The sequence below is a fragment of the Delphinapterus leucas genome, chromosome 8 (assembly GCF_059928025.1).
Source record: "Delphinapterus leucas isolate spDelLeu-1000000601 "Yukka" chromosome 8, BTC_Dleu_Yukka2, whole genome shotgun sequence".
In the NCBI taxonomy this organism is placed as follows: Eukaryota; Metazoa; Chordata; class Mammalia; order Artiodactyla; family Monodontidae; genus Delphinapterus; species Delphinapterus leucas.
Genome location: NC_143136.1, coordinates 23837486 through 23851601, shown reverse-complemented (window position 1 = coordinate 23851601; position 14116 = coordinate 23837486). Strand labels below are relative to the sequence as shown.

General features: G+C 35.0%; 1 protein-coding gene across 3 annotated transcripts in view; it reads left to right on the top strand.

Annotated features, from left to right (window-relative positions):
* SPAG16 (sperm associated antigen 16) overlaps positions 1 to 14116 on the top strand; it is a 207950-nt gene that overhangs the window by 54514 nt on the left and 139320 nt on the right. For all 3 annotated transcript variants that reach the window (XM_022567608.3, XM_089916411.1, XM_089916410.1), the window contains one exon: positions 4369 to 4478. In XM_022567608.3, coding sequence (XP_022423316.2) covers positions 4369 to 4478 — 110 coding nt within the window. The remainder of the gene's footprint in view (positions 1 to 4368; positions 4479 to 14116) is intronic.

Genomic DNA, 14116 nt, shown 5'->3' with positions numbered 1-14116 from the left:
ATGTTAAGAAATAAAAACATGTAGTATAAGATCATGTCTGTTAAATGTATGAAACTCGAAAATGTTTACATAATTTTATTTGGGTAATGTGATTATTTCTTCATTTTTTCCTTACTGCATTTTTTTCAAAGAATATTTATTTCTGTTTACATCAAAAATTATTTTTTTCATATATATATAACTTTTAAGAAGAATACAATCAGATATAAATATGATATGTGAAACTACCATAATTTCAGGAACTCTAACTCTCAAGATGAATAAAGATTGTGAAAAACAATAAATATAAGATGGCATAAAGGTTGAACTGTGCATTGAATTGATGCTTGCATCAGTTAATCTCTAAATGTTACATTCTACTTATAAGAGCTTATGATTTTATTTATTTATCCTTGACATCTCTATTAAAATTAAATAATGGTTTATAGATAACTCCTTTATGAAATTATCTCCTGGTATTTAATCTAATTTATAAATGAATATATTACATGTTTTTCTAGGCTGACATTTATAAGTTACTTTGAAGATCAAGTTTGTAATTACATTTTTATCTGTGATGTTTTGAAGTGACTTTTGATCAAAAGAAATAAATTCAAGCCCAACATGAAGAAAACAGGTTTTCTTTTTTTTTTTTTAGTTTCATAGTCTCAGTTACCTGAATAAAAGTTATTCCTTAAATTCTGTACTGAATAATTTTGTGCTCCTTATAAACATGCCTTCTAGTTTTAGATAAAGGACTTGCAGTTCCTTTTCCTAAGTTCCTTGTGGCATGCCAGCATTTGACTGTGTGATCTCTGTTATTACTCAGATTGGCTGATCAACTAGAACCTTACTTAGTCAACTTTGAAAAGAACTTGGTTTATTGGTTAACTGGTGGTTCTTCATAAATCCTGCTGTCCTTCACAATTATTTTAATATATTTAACTCTTTCCCTTTTCATTTTCTCATTTTGGCTTAATTTTTAAAGAATTTTATCTGTCTGTCATTTATCTACCTATTTTTCGTTCAGTTTGAACAGAAGTTGGTATGGCAGTAGAAATTCTTCAGATTAAATGTAATTCGCCCTGTAGTTAGGAAACAATGACTTGATTGTCATTTACTCTGAGCTTTGGGAAAAAGACTAATTAATTGTTATTTAATCTGAACTTAAGGAATAAGATAAAACTTAGACTCACTTGGAGTAGTTATCAAAAAATTTTAAATGTATCATATTTTTTGACTATCAAAGTGATGCACTTATTACAGAAAAATTTTAAGTGATAAAATGTTTTAAAAATTATCCATAATTGCTACCACCTAGAAAGAATATTAATATTTTAGTAGTCAAATTTCTTACCTGAAAAGGGTTTATAATTCTACATTTACTCTTGTCTGGTATGTAGAATAATAGAAAAATTCCTAGGAGAAACTATGAAATAGTGAATTATTATCAGCTAGATGTTTGAAGTGATAGTTTTGTTACATTTTTCTGTGTTGTAATGGAAAGCAATATGTATCAAATATTTACAAGAAACTACACAGAAAGCACTTTAGTATTACATATTATGAGAGAAAACTTTTTTTGTGCAAATTATATAAGCTCAGAAAGTTTATCAGTGTGCTGGTTTTTATTATGTTTGCGTTAGCTGATGTTTGATTTCATATGAGGTTGCAATTTGAATACAATGATACCTATGTCCAAAGTAGGTTATAAAACTACATATAATTGTATTTTATGATATCTTGTAATTTATGATAGGAAACTATGAATTCAGGAAGAACTTCTAGAAATTGGAAATGTTTTATGAAGTGAAAAACTGTGAAAGCTGACTTCAGCATCACAAACAGATGTCATATATAGTAGAGCAAAGGTTTTAGTTTAATTAATTGCTTTTTAAATTGGGTATTTTTTGTTGCTCAGAATTTCACTACAAGATGTCAATTTCTTATGACTATATGTAGTATATGGTCTAGTTTAGAAAGATATATTATCATTTCAAATATAACCTCTTTCCCTTTATCTCTGTTACCTTTTTGTGAATTCCAATTAGATGTGTACTTGATCTCATTTTAGCTTCCTAATCTCTTAGATATTTTCTGTTTATCTCCATGTCATAAACTATGGATAATTTCTTCAGAACATTTTTTTCAGTTAAGTAATTCTTTTTTCAGCTGTGTTTAATCTATAATGGAGTTAAGGACTGGCACAATATAGTTACTTACGTATTTGTTAAATGAATATATTCATGCATATCTGACAGTTAACCAGGGGCCTGAACATGTTCCGTTAACATTGATTGAATGTATGCATACATGAAGAAATGGTTGAAATTTTGCACTGGGAGTACAATAACTATAATTTCTATAAGTGAAAATTTGTTTATTTATTTGATGTTTACTAAGGAATTGTACCTTCCTTAAGATTATGACTGTGCCCAAGTAAAATTTGGGAAACTGCATAGTAGCAGTCAGTACTATAGGCCTTTTCATTAACAAGCATTAGATGATAAGCATGAGGATCCTGTGATGGAGAAATGGACTTTGCCAGGGTGTTACTAAACATTAAGAAGCACTATGTGGAATTTGAAAATTATATGCACTTTTATGAATGTGACAAGGGCCCAATGTTTGAGTCTCTCATTTGTTCTACAAATCTTTGTATAAAGTGATATTTATCTGATAGAGAGTGGGAATCATGTTTATTATTGGTACATTGAGAAATAATTAAGTGTTACTTTTCTTTCAATTACACATGCACTATGCAATGTGTATTCTCATGTTTTGGTTGCAAATGTCGATTTTTTTCCTAAAATATTTTTATAAAGTATAAATTCTTGTAATTTCATTTTGATTGTGGAACAACTACATATCCTTATATATAAACCAAGCCCTTTTTGATTTTTTACTTTCATTTATCCTTACCATTTTGTTTGTTTCTTGCTTTTTGTTTTATTTCTTTCATGAAGTGGTGCTTAGTAATGTTTTGCATGCTATCTGAGGTCTGCTCGTATTCCTAGAATTATCTACCAGAATCCTGGATTTCTCTCCTTACTGCTTTCTCCTTTCTTCCCTGTAGATATTACTATACAAATTCTCCTTATATGTAAAAGGGAACAAAATGTAGTGACCTTCACAGGGTTAATGACAGGATTTCATGAAATAATACGTGTAAATTGTTTAGACCAGTACCTGTTAGATAGTAAAACATCAATGAGGCATAAATGCTAATGATTATTATTTTAAATTATCATTATCAGGCTTTCACTCTTGGCTGTTGAAGAGGAAAATACAATAAAAGAGAATTCGAAGTGAAAATTTTTCTCTAATCTCAATGAGCTGTAGTTGTTGCCTTTTCTCCACATTTTGACTTCCAGATGCTGTGGGGCTCTAACTTGTAGCACCGTAGAGCGAGGACATGCAGTCTGGATACCCTAGTGTTAGAAGTTTTTAAAGTACTTTCATGTAGTACTAATTTATGCAGCATTCGGCTTTTATGTTATTGTGGGGATTATTTTGATGGTTTTCTTCCTTGAAACTGGTACTGAATAGGAAAAATTAGATCAGGAAAGAAACTAAATGTTAGCATATGCTTCCTTACTTTATAACATCAGGATTCTTTGAGAGTCTTGACATTGAAATCATCCACATATTTTTGTGTTCATCATCTTTTCTGTATTATAAATTAATGTTATAAATTAGAACATTTAGTCACTTAATTATGAGTTAATATTGATTATAACCATATTAGTTATTTGAAATCAGCTGGCTGTTTAGAAATACAGGGGGAAATTATGTATACCTGAACATGTTTATGTATATGGAAAGATGTGAAAAAGAAACAGACTTTTCCTGTCACTTTTCTTTTTCCCTCAGATGTTTCCTTTATGTCCAGGAGAGTGTGGGGACCAATGTCACAACTGTAGTGGAATGTTACCCTGTTTTTTCTTTTCTTTTTTCCTCAACATTGTGAAGCACAGAGAATATTTTATTAATACAATATTCATTTAAAAATCTCTTTGTTTATTATACAGTTCCACTTGGGAAATTTTGTCATTGCTTAGCATTATCTCCTTTGACTCCCTTCAACTTTTGTTTATAAACACATGAAATCTCATGATAACAGGAATTTAGATATAATGTTACTGGAGATTGGCTCACATGCTTTTCAACTGCTCGCAATGCTGTTTCACTAACCTTGCAGCAATGCCACCCTGCGTTTTTGGGGAATGAATTTGAGACTTTATTTAAAACATTTTAGTATGATTTTAATATTATTAGTTTAATACTTCAAAAAATACATGTATAATGAATTTGGCTTTCTTATTTTTTTGGTTATAATATTTCTTACAAACAGTATAAACATTAAGAGTAAACTGTATTATCTTATAGTTGTTCCGAATTGTGAAAAGGAAAATGCACCAGAAGGTCCTACTCAGAAAGGTCTTCTTGAAGCCAGAGAACAAAGCAAACATAAAACAAAGATGAAAGTTAATACAAAGGTATGATATTTTTGTTTCCATTAATTCATACTTAACTCTCAGATATTCAGATTCACGGACTCGTATCATTATTTTATTGGAAAAGTAATTTAGAAGTTATGTATTCCAAACCACTTGGTCTATAGATAGAAAATGGAGGTTCTTAAATATTACTAGTAACTAGTTAATTGAGGGACACACATTTATTAGTGGCAGAGACAGCTCAGTGAATCACTCTGCCACTTACTCAAACTTAATCATGGCCATTTCTGCTCACCTGCTCACTCTTCTGCTTAAAATTACCTTTGTCCAAAAGAAATAACTATCAGATCATCCCTTATTTATTTTCTCATACTATAACTTCAAACTTTCATTAGTCTTTTCAAAAAGAAGAATGGAAAGAATTATACCCCATTTAAGAATCTCTTTATATCTGAGCGCCTTTGCTGTGCATCAGGATGAGAGTTAAAATCTTCCGTGATTACAGAAAAATGGTATTAAAAATGTCTGGTCTGGGGCTTCCCTGGTGGCGCAGTGGTTGAGAGTCCATCTGCCGATGCAGGGGACACAGGTTCGTGCCCCGGTCCAGGAAGATCCCACATGCCGTGGAGCGGCTGGGCCCATGAGCCATGGCCGCTGAGCCTGTGCGTCCGGAGCCTGTGCTCCGCAATGAGAGAGGCCACAACAGTGAGAGGCCCGCGTACTGCAAAAAAAATGTCTGGTCAAAGAGATAAAAAATGAAGAAAGAAAATTACACAAAACCTATGAAGGGTTTAGTTTCTTGTCATGAAAACTGCATAAAAGTTTAGCTGAGGTAATGAATGTTTTTATAAATACCTTTGAGTTCTAAAATATCTGACATTTATTTAAAAATGAAAGCATTTACAAATATAACTTTTTAGTGTAGTAATGCTATAAGAACAACAGATTTTTATGAATTCAAATAATCATTTACTTAGCTAATATCTATAACATTTTTCTTCCTCAAAGGTATGAATTGGAATCTAGTATCATATATAATATTTGAATAAAATACAGACTAAATGCTTTTAGGTTATACTAAGGCTTTGATAATCACTTTCTAGTGATATTTAGACTACTATTTTACTGTTCCTCTATCATCAATACTAATTTTTTAGGTTTATGGTATTTGAGGGAAATCCCCTCTTTTAGTCAGCCTGCCTCAGGTTCCCCATGTCTCCAAGGTCCCATCAGGACAGACCCTCTTTTGTCACCATAAAGCTTTCCCACTTCTCCGCCTGCCTGTAATTTGAGTCTCTGCCTAATGCAGTCAGTGGCAGTAGATGACTCCATTGCTGTCACTAAGTAGTGCTTGTTCTTGTTTGGATAATCTTTATTTATCTCCACAGAGGCTAGTAAGTCAGGGAGCAAATAAAAGACTCGCAATAATAAAGAAAATTCAGAGTTAAGGATTCTGGGTGTGATAGTGGTGGTTGTCATGAGAAACATTTTCATCTTCTGACGTGGCATAGGCATTCTTTTTCAGGTAGTAAGTCATACTTAGAAATGACTGTTTCAGGTCAGTAGTTAAATATATTCAGCTCTGTGTCATAATCAAAATTCCAAACTTGCATGAGTTTCTTCTTCATTTAAGAATGTGTGAAGGGTGACTGTGGGCTGTCTGTAAGTGGGTGACAGGATCAGCTGCCAGGGACATTGGAACAGAGCAGGCAGGAAGGCTGGGCAGGCCATAGCCCCAACAGTGGCCAAATAAATAGAGAAATTTTGGAACTTTGGGATTAAAGCATAGTATATTTGACAGAGGCTGCCTTTCCTTTCCCACACCCCACCCTCACATCCTACCATTCTCTCCTATGGTATGGTGCCAGATCTCATGTGTGTCAGGGGCAGGGGTGCTCTAATGTCATTCCAAGCTTTGCTCTTGTCTTCAATCCCAACATGAAAGTGTGTATCTCTCAAGATAGTTTGTCTCCTTTCATTAGCAATCAATTCTTGGGTTTTAGTCTACATATAAAAGTTTTATCGTGTGTCGTCTGTATAAAAGTGAAGAAAAAATAGGGTAGGAGGAATGTTTTATTCACTTTTGCAATTTTAAAATCAGTTATTTAATGAATTTTTCTGACGTTTTGCCTTTTCATTCAGGCAAAGTCAGGAAATCATTTTGGGTTTAAGTCAGATAAAACTAGTTTAGATCGTTTGAACAAAATAACCTTAATACATGGAATTGATTACATAGGCGACAGAAGAGCTAAGATGTCATCTAGGGGACAGGAAGACAACTCAGAGATTGTCAATGGCAGGAGGCACAGTGGGAGAGCATTGTTACCAGCCTCGAGGAACTGGGTCCATCAGGTAGGAGGACTGTGAAGGAGGAGGCTGTCTTGTAGGAGCTGGAGATAAGCGAGGGATGCAGGGCATGGGGGGAGGAACTTCTAACACACAATAACAGGGGAGGGATTAGAAAAAAGCTCATTAATTAATATGTATGTGACAGAAATATTTATAGCTGAATAGTTTATTTCCAGCCATGACATATACTTGATATACTTCTTCCTTCTTTTAGTTCTCATTCAGGGTTTGTGTTTTGCTTAGCCAGTGCTCATTGGAGTTCTTTATGTGGTGAGTGGACCCATATCTTTAATCCTGAAGGGTCTGAGTATTTAGTGGTCCTGCTATCTTGGATTGTTATAGTTTTCCATTGATATTTACTACTTAACATGCATGTACTAAGGGTGTGCCAGATTTTTTTCTGGGTTCCAGAAGGTCAAAAAGTACAAAACAGTCACAAAAATCTCTGAATCACTAGATGTCAGACTTAGTTTTAATCTGATGGTGCCTTCCCTCTGTGCCACAATAGACGCATCTTTCTCTTTTGAACTAAGCCATTGAATAGCAGAGCCTAAGGTTGCTGGCACAGGAGGCAAACTCTTTGCAGGTTGGTTATGAGATGTAATAATTAGAGGGGCTACATCTGTTGCTGTGAACCTTTGGTTTCCGTGACTGTGTGAGAACAACACTGGTGGTGTTTCTAAACTAACACTGCAGCTGATTTTTTAATAAGCTATTCTGCTATTCCATCAGGCCATCTGTTTCTGCGGGATGGCCTATCATTAATTCTGTGGGTGTTAGCCCATAACCATATTTCTTTTACTGTAAAATGCATACTTTGGTCATAAGCATGAATTGTATTTCATGACAATGTATAAGGGAATTTCTAAGTATTTGGATTGTGGTGCACTCAGAGCAGTGAAAGCAAATATCCCATCTGAAATAGTAGTTGCCATTGTAGACCACACCTTACTAATTTTACAGTAATCCACAGTCATTTTGTGAGATCCATCAATTTTCTGCAAAGGCTGAACTGGTAACTAATGAGGATGCGATGGGTATCTATCCTCTATATCTTTCCACTACTTTATTGTGGCACATATTTCTGTAATTCCCACAGGACTGTGATTTGCTTTTAGTTTACTCTTTTGGTAGGTTAATTTCTAGGGCTTCTGCTTGATCCTTCCTACCATAGTAGCACTTACTTCATAAAACAGTGAGCCAATGAGGAGATTTTACTAATTGACTAGTATGTCTATTCCAGGTGTACAGTCAGAAACTGAGGAAGTAACCAGGGAACGAGTCCACAAACCCACTGGGTTTACTGCGAAACAGACTGGAGCCAAAATACCATTTATCATGAGGCTATCATAACCTCCTAGTCTGACTATTGGATGGTGTTTTTATGTTTCCAGTAAAGGGAATGCACTCAAAGTTAATATCTAATTATCTCTGAAAGGTCTGAGGTAAAAGAATTGCCCTTGTAAATGGCTACTGTCCCTTCAGGGAAGACTTGGAAGGTGATTTAGAGTCATGTTTTTGTTTTCCTAAGTGAACCTTGCATGCTATGATGAATACATATTTGTCCAGTGAAAACAGATCAGTAACCCCTCCAAAATGAGAGAGGTTCAAAATAATGTCTGCCACCAGGTGGCAGGCTGGCTTCGCATGGTGAGGTGCCATAGCAAGGGTTCCACGTTGGCTTCTGCTGTTGGCAAGATGGACATTTAAAAGCACTGAGTGGTGGCCAATAAATTTTGCTTAGGGAAAGTCCTTGTTACTGAGCCTGTGCTTAGTCTTCATACTTGAAGACTTCATAGCTTATCAGGCCAGAGCAGTAGGGGGTCCTCTTTGGCAGAATTATAATCCAGTGACTGTCCATTGGTAGCAGAGATGGCATATCATGCAAGCCCATCTAGAAACTAGGCTAGATTTTTTTTTTCTTTCTCTGTTACCTGGTCATTGTGAACTCACAAAGCCATAGGTATAGTAGGACATATGGCATTGAAATGAGAGTGGAAATTTGGGATTTTAAGCTGCCAGCTCATGTAATTTACTTGTACCTTTCTGAAGTGCTCAAGCACAGTTTCAATTATAATTATTCCTTTTTAAGATGAACTGGGATTTTTTGCATGTCCAGAATCATGGCTTTGAGGACATACAGCATTCCTAGTTCATGAAAAATAACTCAGGTCGTAAGTCCTTAGACTCTATCAGAGCTCAGGAGCATACTGGGATCTGACTCCTTTTAAAGGAGAACTGATAGGAATAGTGATCAACAGAGATGAGCATGCCTTTTCTCTAGAAGTCTAGAGGTCAGTACTGCAGTTCTGCTGGAGCTGTTTATAGTCTTTCTTACAGCATCCTTATTTTCCACAGATAATTTGAGCACCATTGGATCTGCTGGGCTATAAGACTGAAGGGGCAGGTAGGATGTCTTGTATCATACCCTGGACCTGTTGCAAAACTTTTCTTGGTCCAGACATCATTTAAACTATGTTCTTTGTTCAAGATGGAGGATACAATAAGCAGCAGCTTGCCTTTTGTTTAGAAGCATTAACTCAACATGCTCTAGTCAGAATTTTCTTGGTGTTTATTTCTTCTCTGGCACACATGTGTCTTATTAAGACGTCTAGGGTACTTGCCACTTCTTGCTCACCAGACCCATTTAGGGTGATTTCATTTATATAGTGGAAAGTATAAGATGATCAGGATTACTATAATTTGATGGTGAATAGAGAAATTTACATGGCCCTGAGGGAAAGGAGTTACGTTTACTTCTGTCTTTGCCATGTAGAGGTAGGAGATTATATGGGAATATAATGGTAACCGCCACATCGACATCCTTTGGCAAATTTCTGCCAACACTCCCCCTGCCCTGCCTCAGTTTGCAATATTATTTTTGGTTATATTGATCAGAGAAGGGAGCAGTTTCAGAGCCATTCACTTGGCATTTCCAACTACAGCAACCTTTATTCCATAGGTCAAGAACTAATGATGGAGTTCTGACAGTTACCATGTATGTTCTTGCAAATTACTTATTTGGAGACTAAGGAAATGACAAGCAGGTGGGTTCATGGTTCCTATCTCAGGAGCCAGACCTGGGCCAATACTTTATTACCTGGTCTCCATATTCCTCAGTGCTAATGGGGGGCATCATAACACTGTACATTCTTGAGTATCAATACCATGCTAGACCCTATTTCAACAATTTCAAATGTGTGGGGTATTCCTTCTTCTTCTGTGTGTGTAGCTGTCTGAGTAAATTATCATATATACTTGCTTTTGTGTTGTAGGATCCTTCTTCCTAGAGGCCTGGCCAAAAGGTTCAGTGTGTAAAAACTGGCTCGGGTCTGGAAATCAGGCAAGAGATTGTGGCTTTTTATGGGATGGCAGCATCTTGATAATCAATCCTCAATTTCTTCTTGTTATACAGACTGAGCATTACCCTTGTTGGATTCCCATATTTCCCAAGCATTACCCTTGCTGGCCTGTAAGGATGTTGATTCTATTAATTATCTCCCTAGCTGTCTCTGGATCAGGCTCTCGCATAGCTACTCTGATCTTTTCCATAATTGTGCCCACCTTGCTTTTGATATTTACCTGCTCCCATCGGACCTTTCTTTTCACGGGCTCCTGTCATTCCCATTGGTTTCAGGGACCCTGGTTCTCTAATAACATCTACCATCATCCTAGAGGAGAGCCACAACTGAGTTTCTCAGTGATGTTGCTGCCCCCCTCTCCAGCACAACCTTTGATGCTTTCATAGTTGCTGTAGCCTCTGGACATCCTGTGGTTATCTCATGGGTTTTTCAGCCTTGAATAGTATGCCCACTGTCACATGCTCATTTATCTGAGTCTTTTGATGCTTTTTTTCACTATTTTTCATGGTAGATTTGGCATTTCTACTTTATTTAGCTAGGCCATCACTTTTTTGAAGCTTTTAGGAGCCCTCCTAGCATCTTACTAACACCAGCGTCTTTCCCAGGGGGCTAAATGCTATGTCAGAGGAGAGTAGTCCCATATTTATAAATTCTCCCTTGTCCAACTTTATGTTCTAGCTCCTTTGCCTCAACAGCCTTAGAATATAGGCCTACATGTACTCTCTTGGCACTCATAGGTACATGTTGGCTAATTCCTACAATTCCTTTGGGAGTAGTTCTTTTTCTGTCTAAACAGAGTCAGTACTTCCCTGGCTAGGTTATATTGTAAATTAAATGGATTTTGGTCAGTTGTCCAGTGATGAGGTGGGGAATATATTGTAAGAGGGGCATGAGCTGTCTTGCAAGGCAGAGGAGTGAATTGCTTTTGGTCAAGGGAGGCATGCTAGCCTTTAACAGGGAGGATCAGGTCACTTTTTAGGTTTACAGAATAAAGGGAAATCTGAAGACAAGATTTTCAAGTGCCTTGTCTCACATTTCTCTGTACCATCTCTATCTACTCTGTATATTTCCTCATGATTTTCTATCAAGCTATGTTCTTGTTGTCAAAATAAAACATTAAAAAAGAAAATATTTCATAAATACTGTAGATGACTCAAATTAACTTGAGTTTTATTCTATAACTCTTTTTTGGAACTGAGAATACATTAATTTTCTCCACTAAATCCATGTAATAGAGTTGCTATTCCTAAAATGACTTTTCTAATTCCATAATATATTTTCAAGTATAACGTCTTTGCTGATGACTTTCAAACCTACATATTAACATACTCAGCTTTTATAATAATTTCCATTTTGATATAGTACCATTACCTCAAAATTAACATGACAATTCACAAATCATCATATTTCATAAATAGGCTAATTTCTTCATTTTTAAAATGCCTTTTAATAGTGTCTGCATTCTACTAATTCAGTCAGTTGAAAAATATGACATTATCATCTTTGATCCTATCCTTCCAGTGTCTCCCAAGCTCCCATTGATGCCGTTTTTACATTAATTGGCAGCTTCTGCACTTTAAAAAAATAAATTTATTTATTTTATTTATTTGTTTTTGGCTGTACTGAGTCTTTGTTGCTACGTGCGGGCTTTCTCTACTTGCGGCGAGCGGGGCCTACTCTTCATTGTGGTGCGCGGGCTTCTCATTGCGGTGGTTTCTCTTGTTGTGGAGCACGGGCTCTAGGTGCATGGGCTTCAGTAGTTGTGGCTCGTGGGCTCAGTATTTGTGGCTCGCGGGCTTAGCTGCTCTAAAGCATGTGGGATCTTCCCAGACCAGGGATCAAACCTGTGTCCCCTGCATTGGCAGGTGGATTCTTAACCACTGCGCCATCAGGGAAGCCCAGGTTCTGCATTTTTAAATGGAGGTGGGGGTGGTGAAGGGAGATTTAGGGGTTCAAAATCTGATTGTAAAGGGTCTAAGCTTCATTCGCAGAGCAAATTTACTTAAATTAATGTTTATTTTGGTTGGATTTGGGGGATCTGGTAGAGGTTATAGGGGACTTTCAAAAACCACCTTCAAACCACCTATTGTTCTACTCCTTTTTCCTTTTAATTATGACTCCCACCCTTCTAAGGCTGGTCTCTGTGGACTACCTTAGCTGCTTCCTAGACTGTTCTCCAGTAGTCCATTCCGTGTGGTATTGAATAATTCTTCCTTAAATGTGCCTTTGTAAACTGGATTAATCCTCCTTAGACAATTGTATATCTTTACTTCTCAAGCCAGTTAGCTATCTGGCTTCCTGATATTCCATGTTAATTTCTCTGTATTTTTCTATAACATTTGAGATTGTACTCTAAAGTAAATTCTTACGGTTTAAACTATTTTTTTTTGAATTAAGGAAACGAATTGTGTTAATAGTGGAAAAGTGGTTTTTCTTCTCTCTTTAAGCCAATCAGTGAGTTACTAAAATAGTCAACGTGTTAGTTTTTGTGAAGATAACTATACTTTATAACATACTTTCTTTCTATCTGTGAAATATATTTTACTCTAAAAGAAATAAGAATCATTATGCAGTTAATTGAATGTCTTTTGCAATCACATAAGTCACAGTTAAGAGAAAGAAATTACTACTTTAATGAGACTTTGAATAATTATGCAGGTGAAACTTTAAATGTATCAACATATTTATTAAAGAGAAGTGAAATAGAAGAATTCCATATAGATTTGAATAGTTTTAAAAGGTAATATTAGATGTAGAATGTATTTTTTCATTGTAGAGGGAAAAAAAGAGAATCACATGGAATCCACTGTAGTTCAAATATGTTGCTTTAATTACGTGCTGAAGAGTTAAATTTGGAGCTAGATTACAATTTTTGTATGTTAAAAATCTACCACACACTTTGTGTCCTGACCTGTGTACTCAGTGATGATTCAGGAAAAGTGATAAAACACACACACAGACACACACACACACACACAAACAAACACAAAACATACCACTGAAAGTATTTCAAGAAATCGGGGAAAATATTAGGAAAGATAAGGGACTGCTAACTGTCCCTTCCATCCTTTTGCTGCCTGATTTATTTCTTAACCTCTTTGGGGTTGGAGTATAGACATGCTCTTTTAAATGAAAAAATCCTATCTAGATTGTTATGCTTCTATCTGAACACAGATTAATATTTTAATACCCCTTATATGTTTTTGTTGGAAACCATGCTTTAAAGTATTGTAAAAATATTATCAAGAAAACATTAATAATTTTTATCCAAATGGGTAAGAACAGAGGACAAGCTGGGAAGGATATATAAACATTGCAATATGTACAACAAAATTTACACAATATTTTATATCTTAAATATTTAAAAATCAAATTTAGAAATAGATACCTGTTACATTTTGGGAAATATTCATGTTTTCTTTATATTTAAATAGAATTTAAGAATCTTACTAAAGGAACAATTAAAAAGCCTATACTAAAATTTGTAGATTACTTATGCAGCCAAAAGCTGGTTTAGCAACAACTATTCACAGTTTATAAGGAAAACTTTAGCTAAATTTTAGATATTTCCCTAAAAATAGCTTTTAATTACAGTTAATAATTTAAGTTACATTATTTTTTAATCATTTAATTTTGTTCATTAATCAATAATACATGTAATATAAGAATGGCTTTTCAAAACCTAGCTTATACTACCAATATAGTTATTAAAATAACTACTTTCTCTTAAGCTATGGATGAGTTTTCATATGCTATTGATTAGTTTTTATACTTGTCCATTTATCCTGACTTCTTTTAGGTCTTAGAAATTGTGCATGTATATATGTGTATCTCTATATATCACATATATGTTTTGTTAAGGGAGAAAATTACTTTTTATCCTTAATTTAATACTTTTATAACTTATTCTTGTATGAGTTAACTATCACAATCCATTTTTTTCCTTCAGCATAGCGTCTGTGTAGC